Source organism: Myotis yumanensis, unplaced genomic scaffold, assembly GCF_028538775.1.
Source record: "Myotis yumanensis isolate MYYU_CA2020_CCGP unplaced genomic scaffold, mMyoYum1.0.hap1 SCAF_9, whole genome shotgun sequence".
In the NCBI taxonomy this organism is placed as follows: Eukaryota; Metazoa; Chordata; class Mammalia; order Chiroptera; family Vespertilionidae; genus Myotis; species Myotis yumanensis.
In genome coordinates this window covers 73,039,845-73,059,405 of record NW_027223760.1, presented here as the reverse complement: position 1 = coordinate 73,059,405, position 19,561 = coordinate 73,039,845, and the positions used below count along the sequence as shown (strand labels likewise).

Here is a 19,561-nt window from a genome sequence, read left to right as displayed (position 1 = left end):
GTGGGGGGGAGGGTGAATTTAGTACATCAGAATTACCAGGGGGCCTTGTTTGTTTGATTTTAAGAACACTTGTCTTCAGTTGGAAGTGTCACATCTCTCTTCCAAGGAGTCTGATCAATCCCTTAGATGTGTACAAAATGGTTGAGATCTGCTGTTCTAGAATTCTAGAATCTGTCCTTGGAGTAAATCAGAATAGGGTTTTGTACCTGGACATTATGTTATTCATTTCCATATAATTATTTTTATTAAATTTCCCTTCAATTTACCATAATTGTACAGTGAGGAAAATTATAATCATATGAAGATTTCTTGTTGCCTTTTCTGTAAAGTTGTTGTGGCCATTTTTGTATGTTGAAGGACATAAGAAACAAATTATAGGAACATTGTTTACACATTATATACTTTTTGAGAAGATCCATGAAAGACAGTGATCTCTGGTTTCAGTATTAAGAGTGGTTTTTACTTCCACCTAACAGCTAGAGAATTTTTATTTTATTGATGCTAAGAGTCCTGTAATCAACCCCTTTTCTTTCCTTATATTACCTAATAGAAAACTATGGGTACAGTTTTGACTTACTTCTTACAAGAATGTAGGACTTAATGATAAGTAAGCATTTTGCATTTTCATTTCATACCAGAGTTAATTTTTTTCATTTTTTCAACTGTCTTGTTCTAACTTTATTACTTATTTTCTCATTTAATTGTATCTAAAATTATGGGCATTTAAAAGTTGTCTTATTTTTTGAATAAGGCATAATATGAGTAAATAAAGTTATAAGTAACATTTACCAATTTTACTTTCTTACTTTTTTTCTTAAGACTAAGAATAGTTTTAGTTTTAGTTTTGGTTACACACTCTTTTGAGGATCTTATTGATCTGTAGATGTTTCCTCCTGAGGTAAAAAACACATACCCATGAAATTTTGCACACAATTTCAGGGGACTTATGAGACTTCAAGAAATCCAATGCCAAAGTCATTGGAATATATTATTTGGTAAATGTTTTTCTGTAAGGTGGCTATAGCCAATCACCTGAACTGTTTTCTTTATATTTTTAAATTGTATTCCCTAGAAGCCCATTTTCAATAATACTAGCTTGTTATAATTTGGTTCTATTACTCAGTGAATGAAAATGCTAAAAGCTAGAGTAACAGCCAAAGATGATAATATCAGTATTGTTTGAAAAAATTTTTAGTGAAAGGGTTAATAAGAAATGTTCCCAGGACTCAGCACATTTGAATTATTTATTGAATACTAGTGTTACTTAAATGGTTATACAACCGAATAGGAAATTAAAGTTGTCATAAATTATATAGAGTAGCTGAATATTCACTAAATTGTGATGATGTACAAAGGAAATTAAAATAACAAAGGGAGAATGTTTGACTCAGACCGTCTACCTATCTTTAGTGACATCTATTCAAAAGATATGCAAAATATAGGCTAGTGTTTTCACTGAAAATTTATTTTAGAAGTATTCCTATCTCTATGTATAGCATTATGCTTTAATAAGAGTTTTATATTGAAATGAGCAAAATGTGCCAGTATTGTACTTACCTTTTGATCAGAGTAAGTTATGAAATTTTATAATCAACTGAGTTACTTGGCTGAATGAAGTAAAAGTAAATAATACCTTCTGGTGTCACGTGTCATGCTCAGTAGCTTTTTGCCTTCTGAGTGTATGATTTTTAAAGGAAACTTTTTAGCTAGATAACCTCTTTTAAAAAACTCAACTTTTAGTCCTTAGCAAGCCAGTGTCCTGCTGGATTATAGTATAGATAATCCAAATAAGATTTTATTAGTTAAAATGAAATAAGCTTAAAAATTTTGTATTTGAGAAGGTACTATGGCCTGAATCGAACTCAAGCTGTATACCTTTTCATTTATTAGTTACTTGAATGTCTGTCACTATGGTACATAGTCTATCTTCTAGTATATAAAGTAGTGATTCTTAAGCTTTGCACTCAAATTACCTGAGAGTACTTATTAAAGCTATTATTCCGGGCTGCAACTACAAAGATTCTGATTCATTGAGTCTAAGGTAGGGTCCAGAAATTGGAATTTCAAACAAGCACCATAGAGGATTCTAATATAGGTGGGGTAGATTTTGAGAAACATTCCCCTAAACAAGATACAGTAGGGTCTGTCAGAAGTTTAAACATTGTTCATTTCAATTTCACTAATTACTGATTGTTAGTATATATCAGGCACTTTTGAGGAAGCATTATTAAAGCTTATATTAGTATTACAGACTATTATTGTGTGGGTTAAAGATGGTTTTATAAAATTAGATAGCTGCCCGGCCGGTGTGACTCAGTGGTTGAATGTCAATCTGTGAACTAGGAGGTCACGGTACGATTCCATTCTCAGTCAGGGCATATGCCCAAGTTGCAGGCTTGATCCCCGGTGTGGGGAGTGCAGGAGGCAGCCAATCAGTGATTCTCTCTCATCAAGATGTTTCTATTTCTCTCTCCCTCTCCCTTCCTCTCTGAAGTCAATAAAATATTTAAAAAATAAAATAAAATTAGGTAGCTAAGTATGTTGCCATTTTTTTTGCTTATAAGAAGCGGTAGTTGGAAAAAAATTCAACATTAAAAGAAAGACTACAGTTTTTTAGAATTGGAGGAAAATAAAGTGTAGACTCTAGATTTGAATAGATTTGAATTTTTCATTTCAAGCTGTCCTAAGGCATTAACAATATTAGAGTGAAATGTATATCTTTGGTTCTTTTCTACTCAATCGATATAAAACATAACACCCAATATTCAGTATATGACATATGGAATAGTGTATAATATTAATGACATATACATGTGTGTATGTATATATATGTGTGTGTGTGTGTGTGTGCATGTATATCTAGGTATCTATCATCTATTTATCTCTCTCTCTCTCTATATATATACATATATATACTAGAGGCTCCATGCATGAAATTCACGCAAGGGTAGGCCTTCCTTCCCTAGGCTGCCAGCACCCTCTGGCCGCCAGCAGGCACCCGGGAACCACGCTTTCTTTCGGCCACCGTTAGGCACCTGAGATCCGTGCTTCCCTCTGGCTGCCGGCAGGCACCTGGGACCTGGCTTCCCTCACAGCCCCTGCTTCGTCCGGAAGGACGTCCAGTCTAATTAGCATATTATGCTTTTATTATTATAGATATTAATAAAACCATACAGGTTTCAAGTATATAACTCATTTGTTAACATTAACATTTAAAGAATTTTATATTGAATTAAAATTTTTTTATTTTGCATCTATACTACCAGTATACTAATAGTATTGTATGTCTATAACTGTCTGAATAGAAAACATTTCCCCATAACCTTATTATATTCTCTTGCTCCTTTTTGTTTTCATCCTAAAAAATTGGTGATGTGTTTTGGTAGTCTGCCTTACTTAGTGCTTCTCAGAAATATGTGTCTCTTTCATGGAAGCAGGATGAGGAAGATGACTTCAATGCCAGACAGCCTAAGCTCTTTTCCTTTATCTCACTTGATGCTTCAGGGTTTGGTAGTGGTATGCAGCGAATATTGATGGCAGTGACAGGAGTGACAGCACTTTTTACAACTTGTTGATGGAAGTACAAAGCTGTCATGCTTGGAAGCCATGGATACATCTTCTAGAGGTCTGTAAAAACAATTGTGTGAATAGAAGGGTAGATACATAGGATTATTTTACATTTTATTTTGTCATGAGGAGAAATATTATCAAGGGGGGAAATATTATCTTAGTTTGTATAGCTCTTTTTCTCCTGCAAATACGGATATTCTTTCAAAGGTGATAGTTTTCATAGTAGTGATGAGCCTAGTTTTCCATTTGTTTTTACACCTCAGTGCCACTGTCTTCCAAATGTTTGTGAGTTGTAATATTCTAATAGTCTACTTCTTATGGTATAATAGATGTTATTATATGTAGGGTGTCCCAAAAATGTATACATACACTTTGAATAATTATAAAGGCAATGTTTATTAAAATACATTTCATTTTCAAAATTAAGCTATCAGCTGTTAAATTTTCCAGTCTGTCAATTGTGATTTCTTTAAAAAAAATTATTTTCATGTTTTCCCCCCATTAAAAAATATTTATTGATTTTTAATTGAATTTATTGGGGTGACATTGGTTAATAAACCATACAGGTTTCAAGTGTACAACTCTATAACACATCATCTACTTACTGCATCATATGCTTACCACCTAAAGTCAAGTCTCTGGTCTTTGTATTTATGATTCGGCTTTTATTTTGTTTGTTAGTTTATTCATTAGATTCCACATATAAGGGAAATCATATGGTATTTGTCTTTCCCTGACTGGCTTATTTCACTTAGAAAAATATTCTTCAGGTCCTTCTATGCTGTTGCAAAAGGTAAAATTTCATTCTTTTTTTTATACCATGTAGTATTCCATTGTGTCAATATACCATAGTTTTTTTTATCCACTCATCTGCCAATGGTCACATTCATTGATTTCAATTCTTGGCCATCTATATATATAAAAGCCAAGCGACCAGAATGACCGGTCGCTATGACGTGCACTGTGGTTGGCCAACTGGCACAGTGGGGGTGTGGGTGGCCAGCCAACCTCCTGCGGCCCATCTCCCCGGCCTGTCCCACCGCTAATCAGCCCCCCAATCCGACCAGGGGCAGGACCAGCCGGCCGGCCAACCTCCTGTGGCCCCTCCCTCCCTGCAGCTGGCCTGGCCCTGATCAGGCCCATTCAAGGGTGGGGCCGGTGTCCAACCTCCTGTGTCCCCTGCCCCAAGCTGGCCCCAATTGGCCCCATCCCTGCATGTTTTTGTGTACCGGGCCTCTAGTTGTAAATAACATTGCAGTGGACATATGGGTGTATGTATTCTTTCGAATTAGTGTTTCGGGTTTCTTTGCATATATTTCCACAAGGGCAATTGCAGGGTCATAAGGCAGTTCCATTTTTAATTTTTTGAGGAAACTCCATACTGTTTTCTATAGTGGCTGTACCAATCTGCATTCCCACCAACAGGTTTCCTTTTCTCTATATCTTTGCCAACACTTTTTTGTTGTTGTAGATTTATTGATGATAGCACTCTGACAGGTGTGAGGTGATATCTCATTGTGGTTTGAATTTGCATTTCTTTGATAATTAGTGACGTTGAGCATCCTATATAATAATCCTATATAATAAAAGGGTAATATGCAAATCGACTCAACGGTGGAACGACTGTTTGTTGTGACATGCAGTGACCACCAGGGGGCAGATGCTCAACGCAGGAGCTACCCCCTGGTGGTCAGTGTGCTCCCACAAGGGGGAGTGCCGCTCAGCCACAAGCCAGGCTGACAGTACTACTAAGGATGTCCGATTGCTGGCTTAGGCCTGCTCCCCGCAAGGGCTCCCAGACTGCTAAAGGGCACATGCCGGGCTATGGGCCCTCCCCCCTTGAGTGCACGAATGTCATGCACCAGGCTTTTAGTCTTTTCATAAAAAGTCAGTCTTCAAATTAGTTTTCTTCTGTAAACTCCAACCTACAGTTTTGTGTTCTCTTTGCATTTCTCTAAGAGCTGATCATCTCTGAGTATTTTAGATCTTTTTTCCTGCTTTATCTAGGTTTAATTTTCTCTTTTATAATAGTATCTGAACTCCTTTTCCCCCTAACATTTATTATTAATTTATTATTATCTCATGGTTAGCTTACTTTGAGTTTACTGCAGTTCCATAGGGGGCTTAGATTCAGAAGGAGTGCTGTAAGTGGCTATCTCTGAGATGTAAAGAAAATAGGCTCTAAAAATTTCTTTTAGTTTTTTATTTCTCATCTTATTTAGTGGAAAGGGAGAAAAGAAATAGATTATGTTACAGTTTTCCCTTTGCTTCTTCCCACTATTTAGAAAAGTAATGTGCTTCACAGTTTGTCAGGTTACCTTTCTTACCTTTAATAAGATGATCTGGACTGTATAGCTTGAAGCTATTTATTTTAACAGAAAAAGGTTTGAGTATTTGATATCTTATCAATATTATTTTTTAGAACTATTGCTGTATGTTTTTTAATATTCTAAAATTATTTTTATAAAGCTATTAAGGAATGAAGGGGATATGTGTATGAGTTAGATGAATATAATAAAGTATAGGCCCAGTGCACAAAAATTTGTGCACTCGGGGGGGGGGGGGTCCCTCAGCCCAGCCTATGCCCTTGCAGTCTGGGACCCCTCGGAGGATGTCCACCTGCTGGCTTAGGCCCACTCCCTGGGGGGATCGGGCCCAAGCTGGCAGTCAGACATCCTTCTGGCAGCCAGCCACCCCTTGGGGGATGTCCACTTACCAGCAGGGAGCAGACCTAAGCTGCAGTCGGACATCCTTAGTGCTGCTGAGGAGGCGGTAGAAGCTCCCGCCACCACTGCTGTGCTGGCAGCCATCAGCCTGGCTTGTGGCTGAGCAGAGCTCCCCCTGTGGGAGTGCACTGACCACCAGGGAACAGCTCCTGCATTGAGCATCTGCCCCCTGGTGGTCACTGTGTGTCATAGTGACCAGTCATTCCCAGTCGTTCTGCTGTTAGGGTCAATTTGCATATTACCCTTTTATTATATAGGATAGAGGCCTGGTGCATAGGTGGGGTCCGGCTGGTTTGTCCTGAAGGGTATCCTGGATTAGGGTGGGGATCCCGCTGGGGTGCCTGGCCAGCCTGGGCGAGGGGCTGATATGTGTTTGCAGGTTGGTCACACCCCCTTCAGGGTGGGGGTCCCCACTGGGGTGCCTGGCCAGCCTGGGTGAGGGGCTGATGGCTGTTTGCAGGCTGGTCAAGTCCCCCATAGTGGGGACCCTCACCCCATGGAGGTTTGGCCAGCCTGGGTGAGGGGCTGATGGCTGTATGCAGGCTGGCCACACCCCCTTTAGGGTGGGTCGTCCCCACTGGGGTGCCTGGCCAGTCTTGGGTGAGGGGCTGAGGGCCGTTTTCACGTTGGCCAAGCCCCCCAGCGACGGAAGCTCCCAGCCTCTCCTTTTTTTCTTTTTTTAAATTCTGGGATTTATTTACCTTCTATAATTGAAACTTTGTAGCCTTGAGTAGAGCTCAGAGCCGGCCAGGGCAGGTGGGAAGCTCGGCTTCCTCCATCGCCAGGGGCAACACAAGCCTCCTGTTCGCTCCAGCTCTGTGGCCACGGCCGGCTGAAAGCAGGTATCTGGGGTTTATTTATCTTCTATAATTGAAACTTTGTTGCCTTGAGTGGAGCTCAGAGCCGGCGGGAAGCTTGGCTTCCTCCATCATTGGGGCAACCAAGCCTCCTGCTTGCTCCAGCTCTGTGGCTGCCGGCCGCCATCTTGGTTGGGTTAATTTGCATATAGTCGCTCTGATTGGCTGGTGGGCGTGGCTTAAGGCGTAGCGAAGGTATGGTCAATTAGCATCTTTGTCTTTTATTAGTGTAGATTATTAGGAAAAAGCAAAGGATATTTACATTTTTTACTTTAAATACCTTGATATTTTTTCATTATATTTATAATTTTTTATAATTAAAAGATTACTGAAGAAGAAAATACGTTTAATGGAAAAATGGAATAAACCAATATATAAACTTATGGTATTTTAAAACATCAATGTAAAATTTTTATTTTGAATAGTTTCTAATAACTAGAACATTCTTAAATAATATTATTGATTTTTAGTTGAAGTTGCTGCTTTGCCAGAAATACGTTTTTGTTTTAGGCCTTTTTATTTATGTACTTTATACAAAACATAATTTAAACTTTCTTAGTTCATTGAGGCTAATCGTGTTCCTTATGGTTCTTTGTATGGCCATCTAAAATTATTTAATCTCTTATCCCAGTTGTCTTTCTAGTCAGTTGGCATTCCCTATTGATTCTGCCTTCACATTGCCTGTCACATCTATGTGCTCCTTTGCAAAGCTACTACCAGGCCTTCATAACCTATCCAGGTGATGGCAACAGTTTCCCATCTTCTGTTGTTTTACCCAGCAACAGTTTTGTTTCTCAGCTTCCCATTACTGTTTTACCCAATCAACTTTTCTACATATTGCTGTTTATTAGTATTATTTGTGTAGCTCATTTCTCATTGTATTATTCCCCTCCTCTGATATCTCTGCTGGCATTAAAGGCCTTCTGCCTTTTGCCCCAACTTACCAGCTGAAGTTCTCACTACTGTATAACTTCTAAAGAAAACAATTGACCATTTCCAGAATATGTTTCAGTAGCTTCCCTCAACAGTGCTTTTGTTTATATTGTGTGTGTGTGTGTGTGTGTGTGTGTTTTAAATAAAAGAATAGCTTATTGCCCTAGCTGGCTTGGCTAAGTGGACAGAACGTTGGCCTGCGGACTGAAGGGTCCTGGGTTCAATTTCGGTCAAGGGCACATGCCCAGGTGTGGGCTTGATCTCCAGTAGTGGGTGTGCAGGAGGCAGCCAATCAGTGATTCTCTCTCATCAATGTTTCTATCTCTCTCTCCCTCTCCCTTCTTCCCCCCCCCCCCCCGAAAAATCAATAAAAAATATATATTTAACAAAAAAGAATAGCTTATTGATTTTTAGAGAGGGAGGAAGGGAGAGGGAGAGAAAAACATCGATATAAGTGTGACTTCAATTGGCTGCCTACTGCACATCTCCCCTAGGGATTGAGCCTGAAACTAGGCATGTGCCCTAACTGGGACAAACCAGCAACTTTTCAGTGCACAGGATGGTGCCCAACCAACTGAGCCACACCAGCCACGACTGTTTATATATTATTTTTAAATCCAACATAATTTCTTTTTCTTAAGTCTGTTAACTTTATTCTTTTTGTAGCATTTATCACATTCTACCTTTTAAATAGATATTGCTATACTGTTTATTACCTTGATTCTAGACTTTAAGCTCTGAGGATAATGACTCTATTCTATATGAATATGAGTATTTGCTGTAATGCCTTCTACATTGTAAGAATTAAATTGTTAATTGCATTACAAAGCTTACTTAAATGTGCAGTCATAAAATGTAAGAAAACAAAGTTTTATTGACTTTAGAAAGTAGTCTTTTAATTACAATGCTGACTAAAGCGCTACTAACGACCTATTTTCTTTCACTTTTTAGGTTTTCACTTTTAAGTCTAATCTCAGTGAAATGAGGATTTTGATTTTTAATGTCCAAAAAACTGAGATTTTGCTGTAATTTTATTTGGGGTATTAAAAAATAGACCACATACCTAAAAATTGACTTACGATGAGTGAGAAGTACAGAACTATTATGAATGCCATTAAAAAAAAAAGCATAATTGTAAATAATTCAATTTTCATAATAGGTTGACCATCTGTTGGGGCTAGTTGGTAGAATAATAACCTCCTTAAAGTAACAAATCAAACGAAAGAGAAAAATCACAGTTTCATATCTCGTTGAGCTCATCTTCAGTTAGTTTTTACAATAATACTTCTTATTTTTATAGTTTTGAAGAACCAAACCAGTTAACTAATAGAAATTGATAACTTTGCTTGTGGTTTGTGGCGTATGGATAGAAAAAACATAATTTTAAGAAGGATTCACACATTGAATTTACTGTTACTTCTGTTTCTTTGGCATTAAGAAATTCATTCTAACATAAAAAATTACCATTAATGCTTTTTTTGTTAAAATTATTTGAAATAGAAAAATTTATACATGGTGGTGAAAGTTGTCATAAGGGAAAAAAATTTTCACCTTTTCATAGAACAAACATTTAACAAAAACATTTTTCTATTTCTCCTCTCATTTAAGCTGAGGTAATTGCAAACATATGTGTCTTTTTTTAAAAAGCTAAACTTATAAATATAATTTTGATTGATATATTATTTAACATTAAAAAGCTGTTAGAAATTGTCTGGTATGTATGATTTTTCTTTATTGTAAGTCAGTGGGTATGCTTTTGTTTACCTGATAGATCATTACTGGTTGGCAAAGATGCTTGTTAATTGTCTGTTTCAGTGTCAGGTGTAGAAATAATAACAGTTAGAGGGCAACATTATAATATTTGCCATTCATTTATTATTTTGATAGATTACTTATTACAGAGAACAAGAGGGCTTGAAAGCAGTTTAGGCAAATATATTAGAAAAGTGTTTTTTAACTGAGTCCTTTGGCATATGTATAGACTTGAGGGTTAAAAATATTTAAAACACAAAGTGTTTTCTCTTAATATGAAAACTCTAAAAATAGTTGAATTTTTATTAAGATTATAAAACTAAATACTAAAATTTTAATTTATGCTTGAGAGTTCAACTATGAAATAAGTTTAAAAATTTTAAATTAATATATTAGCAGATATTTTATGCCAAATATATTTATCAAATGAAAATTTTCTTAATATCTTTGTTTGTGAATTCTTAATTTGTCTTCCAGGTTTCAAGAAATAAGTCCTATAGTATATTTTGTCAAATAGCATTTCTTTAATTTTATAAAAGAGTAGAAAATAAGTAGGAAGAAAATAATTTCAGCTTTGCCAAGATTTGACATTGTTAGCATTATTATCAGAAGTAAATGAATTTGTTGTGTAACCTCAGGGAATTCAAGTTATTGCATGGTGCTCATTTCCCCAAGAATTAGGGTATTCAGTAAACTTGATTGAATGAATTTCATTTATTTACATAAAAGTAATATATTACTGAATTTAATATAAAATTTAAAAACGAGTTGCTACTTTATTTAGTGAATATAGTGTTAAAAATAGAATAAAAATGATCTAATTAATAAAATGATAAGGGAGCAAGTATTTGCCCACTTTAAGAAATTTATTGCTGTTTTTCTGATACAGTTATACTCAGCACTCATGAATAGATTATTAGATTATTACAGTTGAAAAATATTTGATAAGAATTCCCAACCTGATATCTATAGTTAGGATTAGTAATTTCATAATTTTCCAACATGAGTTGAGGATTGGAGACAAAAATGCTTACATTGAGTGGTGTAGAGTAAAACAAATTGACTAGGTTTATTGCCACTTTAATGATTTTAGAGTGGAAATAGAACTACTGTATTTTGAAACATTTGGGAGTTACGGTAGGGTAGTAACATTGTATATATTGTATTACTCTAAAGTTGCTATATATCTAAAATTAAAAATAGTTGGTTTTGTTAAGCTTTTCTACAATAACATAGTCCTTTTTTTCTCCCTGGTATTCAGATTTTAATAATTAACTTTTATTACACAAAAAGACCAACTTGAATAAAGTTATTTTAATACACCCTTTTTGCCAGCAGACTATATTAATTCCAAGCATTTGGCTTAGACTAACGCAAAGTGAGAAAAGGAAGAATGAGGCTGGTGCTTTAGTTTTCTTCCTTCTCTTTATTATCAGTTCATTTGTATAGTATAGGCATAATGCCCTTGTTTTTAGAATGTCAAACTCTTTTTCATAATAAACTTGAATTTAAAAAGTTTCTCTATCTTGGTGTGAAATATAGGTTATTTGTTTTTCGTTCTTGAATATTAAAATTCTGATAAACCCTACAATTTCTACATTTAAAAAAAGGATAAAGTTTTATACATGGTTCATTATTTTTGGTGCATCAAATATTACAGCAAGTTGACTATATCAGAAAACAATATAGTGGTACAGAAAATTCTGGATTGTTTTGATTATTTGGAGCTGTAATTTTGGTTCTTATGTTAAAATGCTATTCCACTTGACATATAAATATATCTATAGTTTGTGGCTTAGAAACGATATACTTTATAAAAAGAAAAAAACAAGGATACCTGTGTCAGTTATATTTTTAAGTTATAGACTGTTTTAAGGCTATGTATTTATTATTTAGAAAATATGACTTACATGAATATCTTCTGATGGACATAATATAGACAAAATATACATATGATATTACTTTAACAAACTGCCATGCAACAAATACATTAACTTATGAAGAAATTGAATATATATGACCTAATCTAATCTTGACATTTACATTGAAAATTTACAACATAACCAATACTTAAAATGTTTTTTCTTATATTTGGCAGTAATTTTACTTTTTTACAATTTAAATTTAAAACTTCTGAATGTGAATTTGGTAAAACTTAGACTTTTCCTTAGTCGGTGACAACCTGAGGTACTAAACATTTTTCTCTTATTTCACTGTCTTCAAAGGTAATTTTGTTTCTTTTAGGATCTATCCAAGAGTTGTGAATTACAGCATTATTAGGCATGGGATCAGCTTCTACTATGGAAACAACTCGCTTTTTCATTTTACTTTTCAAGACCTTTTGAAATTTTTGTCTTGTGAATGCATATAACAGAGGGTGAAATATAGTTGTTCCATAAGCCATGACTAGAAAACACAGCCTTAATTTTACTAAAAGGTCACTTGGGCCTAAACATAAAATGGTGGTATTTAAAACAGAAATTGGTGTCCAGCAGAGAAGAAATGTAGAAATAATCAATAAAGACATTCTGAAGACTCTTTTTTGCCTTTCTCTTCGTTCACGGTGTCGTTTCACAGCTCGCCGAAGGGCAATTATTACAGAGACTGAAGTTCTTACACCAAAGACTACATTTCTCCCACCACTGCTTTGTGACATGTCTGTAGTCTCATGTTGTGTGGTTAGAGAAATAGTCTTTTTTTTTCTTGCTTTCTTCTTCTGTCCTGTTGAAAATCTGGTACCTATTCGAATATTAAGAGCCTGAAGTATTTTGGTGTATGTGATTAACATTACTATGACAGTGAAAAAGAATATTGGAATCTGTACAAGCAGGTGGTAATACATCCCCAGTTCAGTGTAATATTCATTTGTACTGACACACAAAAGTGTCTTATTTTCCCATGTATTTCCAGTTTGAAGACTGAAAAAATTTACCTCAATAAAGGGAATCAGGAAAGAGAAAAATGAAAAAATCCAAATGGATATCATTAGCATTATCGCTCTACCCATTGTCAGAATTCGGTTTGCAGGTTTTACAGAGATGTCATATCTGTCCAAAGTGATAGCAAAAACGTTGATCGCTGTTGAGACACTTGCAAAAGATACACAGGCTTCATGGAAACAGCAGATAAGAGCAGTGTTACTTTCCAGTGAAAGCAGAAGGATAACTATAGTTAGAGGAATACATCCCACACAAATTATTACATCAAGTACATGAAGATTCATTGTAATAATGTTACTGACAGAGTTGATTAAGTTGGATTTCATGCAGTAAAGTACCAGTACGGTAAGGTTGCTGCCAAGTCCCAACACAATTTCTAACATGAGAAATCCGGTGAGAGACGCTTGAAAGCTTAATGGATATGATAGTGGTTGGTACATTTTGGTGTTGATGTCATCAATGTCATCTCGAACTGTAATGTTAGATTCAGACTGCATGTTGATTTCCAGAATGGGAGAAAAACACATTCTTTTGGAGCAGTTGATTTTTTTCCCTAGAAAGTGAAATAGAAAAACTATTTGATTATTTGGCAATTTAAATGACATATAAAATGTGTTCTTTGTGGAAAAAAACACACCTTTTTTATTGTGTACTTAGTTTAATTTTTAATTTTGTAAACTATTAATGGAAAGCAGAATTAGGAAATAGCGAGGTTGCATTATTTTGACATAAAAGGAAATTGGGTTCTCCCTTTGAAGAAATAACTATATGGGGTTTACTTTTATAGAGCTCAAAGTTATTTCATACACTGAAAACATTCTACTCATGTGGGTTTTTTAAACTTACTATTTGAGACACAGTATATTTTTTGTATAATAAAACTACCCATTATGCAAAACTGCTTTTAGCCCAGTGTTTTAAGATTTCATTTTAAAGTGTTGTGAGAAGGTGGGAGATAAACATTGTTTTAATTTGTTCTAGTATAATTAGTGAAGGTATAATTATTCCCCTGAGATTTCAAATGAACAGGACAAGTGTTCATTTAGAAGGTAAATGGTATAGAGTACCAGTTTGCTTTAAATTATTTTGTTCATGTTCTTAATTGTAATTCATATTCACAAGTCAACAGTGTGATTTAGGGATATTTGGAGTTTTTCACATAGAATTAGACAAAGGGTAGATATTTCACATTTAATCATGAAAATGCTCACTGAACTTTATAGTGAGCAAACTTATATTATAAAAATTGGAAGAAAAAGGACATATGTTAAAGTAAAACGTCACAAAGCTTGGAACAATAATCACTCCTATGAATGATTTATTTTGTGACCACACCTTCTTGTATCTTGCGGAAGGAGAAAATTGAAATTTAATATCATATTAAGAAATAGCCATTTTTGAAGTGGTTTAAAATACTATATCAGTTGGTTTTATATAAGCAGAATTTTTAAAGTAAAAAAAAGAGAAATTTTAGGGAAAAGGAGTATCTGAAGCCCATTTTCTGAGGAATCTTAAAGTTTCACATTCACTCTGGAACCTTTTATATAAATCACCCTGTGTATAATTTTGAGGAAACTTAAAAAAAATAACCTCTTGCTAATTCATGCAAATCTATATTTTAATATATAGAGATTTAGGGTAATTTATAAAACGAATGTCTGATTTTCTAGACGAAACTATCAGTAACCAGTAGTATATTCAGTTAAAATATAAAATCTTCCAACCAACTATATTTCACATTTTGAGTACAGAATTTTGATTGCAAAATCATAAGCATGAATTATAAAGGCTAGTAATTTTCAGAACTTAGGTTAACCTCTTACTTGATGTAACCTTTTATAACTTCTAGAATACAATCTTATCTATGCATATTATTTTAGGAGTAATATTTCAGAAGCACAAATAAATGATAGCATATTTCTTTTGAGCTTGGTATAAAATATTACCAGAGGCACATATTCAAGAAAGTGGAGGTTTTAGCTAACATTGAAATCCTATAAAAATGGAAAATTTTAAGTGTGTCAAATTTTCAAATTTTCTGAATTGACAGATTAGACATCAGGTCTTTGTCACATCAGTTAGATTTATAAGTAAATAAAGTAGAAATGTCAAGTTAGGTGATAATGAAGAAAAATGCATCTCCTTTAGAGCAAGATTATTTTCTTTTGTAAATGTTAAATGGTGTGATGGGGAGCATGCATCTTCTGACCTACCTGTTTGCTGTTGCCTTATAGGCCTTTTGGTTCACTATAGCAGTTTTTCACAAATTGATGCATGATGTCATTGACAAATTTTGACATGAATTTTTACCTGACAGCAGTGAAGTAGCTGTGTTTTATTTCATGTCTTGTAGGCATTCTTTCATTTTCTCTCCAATACTTCAAATGCATGAATTGTGAGATTTAGTTGGCTGATGGATTTCTAAAGACCAGTAAACAATATTTTTGTTTGTTTTGTCTTAAAAAGTCACAAGCAAGCGAAACTTCTTCAAATGATAGGAATTATGATTCCCTTTATGGAAATATATGATAGCGTCTCTTTATTTTCCAGAACATGTGAAAACAAAAAAGGTTTCTAGCTCCTAAAATGTACTTAGACATCCTTTTGTTACACACTGTTTCTATAACAGTCTTGATTATTTTGAAATGATTTCTAGATCACATAAACTTGTTTTATATTATAAATCCAGTCCATGTTCTTTGGATAAAAACCATCTGCTATTTAATCTGGTTTGTTTTCATTAGAAGAGGATATATAATTGGTCATAAAACTCCAATGGAAAAATCCTTTAGTAATATCAATTAATACAAATATCTCAATATTTGGTACAGAAAATACTTGCTAAAGCTTCATTTAGCTTGCTGGTAATATTTGGCATTCTTATTTCAGTAATCCATGTTTCATTGTTTCTTTAAGAACCAGTAGCTCCACAATTCTGATATATTAAAGTATAAACACCTCTTTAAAGTGCTCACCATTTTGTCTTCAGGATTTTACACTTATATTGTTTTTCTTTTTGTGGTTATTTTATATAGCATCTTCTGTCGATGATTACTGTTGATGTGTTACATCCCAGCAGTAATGTAGACCTATTCTCTCTGGTTTTAACTCCTTAGTAACTTAAAATCATATGTTACAAGAATATCCTGCAATTTATAGTTCAGACAGCTAGGTAGATAGATGCTCGGTCAGATGCATTCTTCATATTTTCAGTTGTAAGTACTGAATTAGCTGCTGTGGGCCCTTGTGCAAAAGAAAAAAAAAAGATTAAGAAATAGGGCTTCCTAATAATTTCAGATTAATTGGAAGTTAGTTTTGTTTATTTTAACACTATATATAGCATTTGTTATCACAGTAAGCAGACTGTATTTTTATAGCCACAGCTTATACATAAATTTAATGGTTTCTTTAATTACAATATTCTCTTTTCCTAACAAGGATTGTAAATTATTTAATAACAGAATTAACATCACAAATATAACCATGAAAGAAAAGCTGTAGTTTTTTAAAGCTAACTGATTTCTGCTCTCATTTTTTAAGCTAACCTGTATTTTCAGAGATTATGAGCAATTAGCTTATATTAAACATGCTGTCATCCCCTCATCTTTATAATAAATTGAACAATATTTCCAGCTGTAAAATATTGTAAGTTGCTACATTATTAGCACATGGTTTGAATTTAATTGATTAAAACAGATTTTATGGTAAGTTATTATAAATTTCCATTGAAGAATTATTTATGTAATTGAAATGTAAAAGGTAAATTGCAAAATGTAACTGCAAATTAAATCATTTTTAATGACCATGCCCAATGATAAATTGAACCAAAAATTGAGTAATAAATAATAGCTAAGTAGTAACCCTGGTTCTTTTAAGAAAAATAAGCATTTCTTAAGGAAAACTGTGTTGATGACTTTAAGATTACTTAGTATATTTGAAGTGACTTAAAAGCTGATGTCTTCATAGTGAATTAACAATATTTTTTGAATTTAACATAGCACCCTAAAATTATATATAAAATATTCATGTCTTAAATCTAAAAGATACATGTTTAACAATAAGTAAAATTAAGCAAATAAACTCTTAAAATTCAAGCTATTTTTCAAAGTAATTTTACCCACTGTGCCAGTTCAAAAGCAGCTGCATACTATAATAAGGAATCTTACCTCCGCTAAAGATTTGATCAATTCCTGATGTAGTTGAAACGTTTCCAGTTTTGATTGATTCATTTTGTTCACTTGTTAGGAGAGGACTTGGGAAGAGAGTCATAAACATCTCTTCGGAAAGACCTTAATGAAAATATTTGTCTGTACCGTGCCATTGTTTCAGCAGTACTGCTAATGTATGGAACATGTAGTGCTGCTTAGAGCTGCTGCAGTCTCTCACTCTTCCTCCTGTGGAATCAATAAGCGTCTGAAAATACATAATGAAAGTAATTTAACATGCTGAAGTCTTCCTGTCTCCAGAGACAACATTTTCTAAAAAGGAACGGCACTGCTTTTCAGAGGAAAGCCTATTCTGGGCAGCTTTTGCAGAATGACAGCCTACCTTGTCGCTGCTCTCCACTGCAGAGAGATGCAGTGCATTCACTAATTTTGATTGGTCAGTTGTATCGGGTTTGAACTGTGTTCATATGTATAGCAGGGCTCCCCCCCCCCCCCCCCCCCACACACACACACTGTTTTTATATAAGGATGCTTTTTTAAAAGGCTATAAGTGGTTGTATGTTGCTCTTAAATAGAACATGAGTAAGTTAGTCCTTTAAAAATATATATTCTGGTTTGTTGTTTATTTATGCCAAACATTAAAATGCATGGGGGGGGGGGGGTGGTCACAAAAGAATTCAGTTTGTAAGAGTATGTATTCTTTTAAAAGCCCAGAAAATTGCACTTGAGAATATTTTAGTCATATATGTTTTTGGTTGAGATTCTTTGTTGTACAAATAGAAAGCCACTGCATCTTTACTGTGAACCACATTGAATTTCAACTAGTTTGTTTGTATTCAAGTCATCTTCTCTGTGTATTCCGAATTGTGAACATCTCAAGTTGCTAAATGTTTTTTTCAAAAGATCCATTTCTATTAGTATATTCTGTGTATAAAGATTTAATCATGTGCATTACTTTTGAGGTTACTATTCAGTCTTCACCTTTACTAAGTCTTTTATTTAATAGATATATACTGATCATTCACCATAATATTTTATTTCAATTGGCTACTTCTATTTTAGTGTATAGCAATCTCCTATTATATATAGCTATATGCTAATGTTATTGGGTGAATATTTTGGTAAGGGAAAAAGGAAGTTAGTTACAAGTCTTCATAAATTATAAAGCTAAATTATTTTGAGATAGATATGCTCTCAAAAGAACAAATGGTATAATATATAATTAATGTAAAATATTACTTTGAAGTCAGATTTCTATTAACTTTGTTCACCTATAAATTATTTTCTGTTCTCAACTTTGAAGAGTATTTTTTTAGACTTGAGTATATAAAGTAGCTGTCTTCTATCTGTTGACAAAATAGAAGACATAATGCAAATTGATTGGATTATTAGGATATTGATATCATCTGTTTCCATTATTTTAGGAATATTAGTGATCATCTTCATTTATTAAAGTATATGCTAAATTTTAAATTTATAATTAGAATTATTTATAATTTTGAAAAGCAGTGTACATTTTTATAATTTGTTGGTAGTGTTAAAGCTATACAAGGGGTTGGCTGAGTAGTATATGAGTTTTGAATTGCATTTCAGTAGAACTTGAGAGTAATGTGGAAAATTTTGTTGTGAATTTCTAAAATTTTCTGCACAAGTTTGTGTGGCAAGACTTTGGTAATGCTAAAAATTAAAATGTGTGCCACTTTTCATGCATTTTGAAAGTTAGAGCAAAAGATCTTGTTAAGATGTTATCCATGTTGAAAGAGTGTGTGCATGTGCACAAACTCATTATTTGAAGCTTACCAGGTGAACCGGTTAATAATGCGGATTTTGTAATCAAAGAAAACACGATAATTTCAAGAGAAACATCAAAAGTGCTTTATTCAAAGTAATGTCCATTGCTAGCTACACATTTCTCCCATCTTTCAGGTAATTTGTGGATACCTTCCCAATAGAACTTTTCTTGTTTTGAGGCAAACCATTCAGAGACCCAATTTTCCACTTCTTCCTACGTTTTGAAATGCTGCTCAGAAAGTGCATGTGCCATTGATCAGAACAAGTGGTAATCTGAAGGAGCAAGGTCTGGTGAATACGGCGGGTGGGTTAATGCTTCCCAGGCAGGATCTTTTCACGTGTCTTTAACTGGTTTTGAAGTGTGTGATGGTGCGTCATCATGAAGCAAAATTACTTTGCCATGTCTTCTGGCACATTCTGGTCGTTTTTCGATCAAAGTGTGGTTCAAATTGATTTTTTGTTGTCGGTAGCGATTAGTGTTAACAGTTTCAACTGGTTTTAGAAGCGCATAATACACCACACCTTCCTGATCCCACCAAACGCAGAGCATTGTTTTCTTTCCGAAGCGATTTGGCTTTGCAGTCGATGTTGATGGTTGACCTGGATCATGGATCAACCCATGATTTTGTGAGTTTGGGATTCTCAGAATAAATCCACTTTTCATCGCCGGTCACAATTCAATGCAAAAAAGACTTTCTGTCATGCTGTTAAAGCAACATTTTACTGATGACTTTTCGGTTTTCCATTTGTCTTTCATTCAGTTCATGTGGCACCCATTTTCCTTCCTTTAAAATCTTTCCCGTTGTGTGTAAACGATCGGGAATTGT

At 34.3% G+C, this 19,561-nt stretch overlaps 2 protein-coding genes across 8 annotated transcripts in view; one reads left to right on the top strand and one right to left on the bottom strand.

The window, feature by feature from the left end:
- The window catches only part of COG5 (component of oligomeric golgi complex 5), a 205,364-nt gene that overhangs the window by 41,266 nt on the left and 144,537 nt on the right, over positions 1-19,561 (top strand). The window lies entirely within an intron of this gene.
- On the bottom strand, positions 10,619-17,298 carry GPR22 (G protein-coupled receptor 22). Of its 4 annotated transcripts, none has more exons than XM_070424655.1 (3): positions 16,944-17,031; positions 14,991-16,020; positions 10,619-13,330 (listed from the first exon to the last, which is right to left on the bottom strand). In XM_070424655.1, exon 3 carries the CDS (start codon positions 13,302-13,304, stop codon positions 12,006-12,008), a length of 1,299 nt encoding a protein of 432 aa, XP_070280756.1. In that variant the 5' UTR covers positions 13,305-13,330; positions 14,991-16,020; positions 16,944-17,031; the 3' UTR covers positions 10,619-12,005. The 4 variants fall into 4 exon arrangements, with proteins under 4 accessions (XP_070280756.1, XP_070280758.1, XP_070280757.1 ...); XM_070424657.1 differs by having other exon boundaries at positions 15,088-16,020; XM_070424656.1 differs by having other exon boundaries at positions 15,753-16,020.

Bases quoted from the DNA above. Each gene is read 5' to 3' on its own strand.
- GPR22 (XM_070424654.1), bottom strand. From the start codon at position 17,052: ATGTTTATGACTCTCTTCCCAAGTCCTCTCCTAACAAGTGAACAAAAT. The intron at 13,331-16,943 runs GTAAGATTCCTT...TTCACTTTCTAG, and splicing joins TGATCAAATCTTTAGCGGAG to GGAAAAAAATCAACTGCTCC.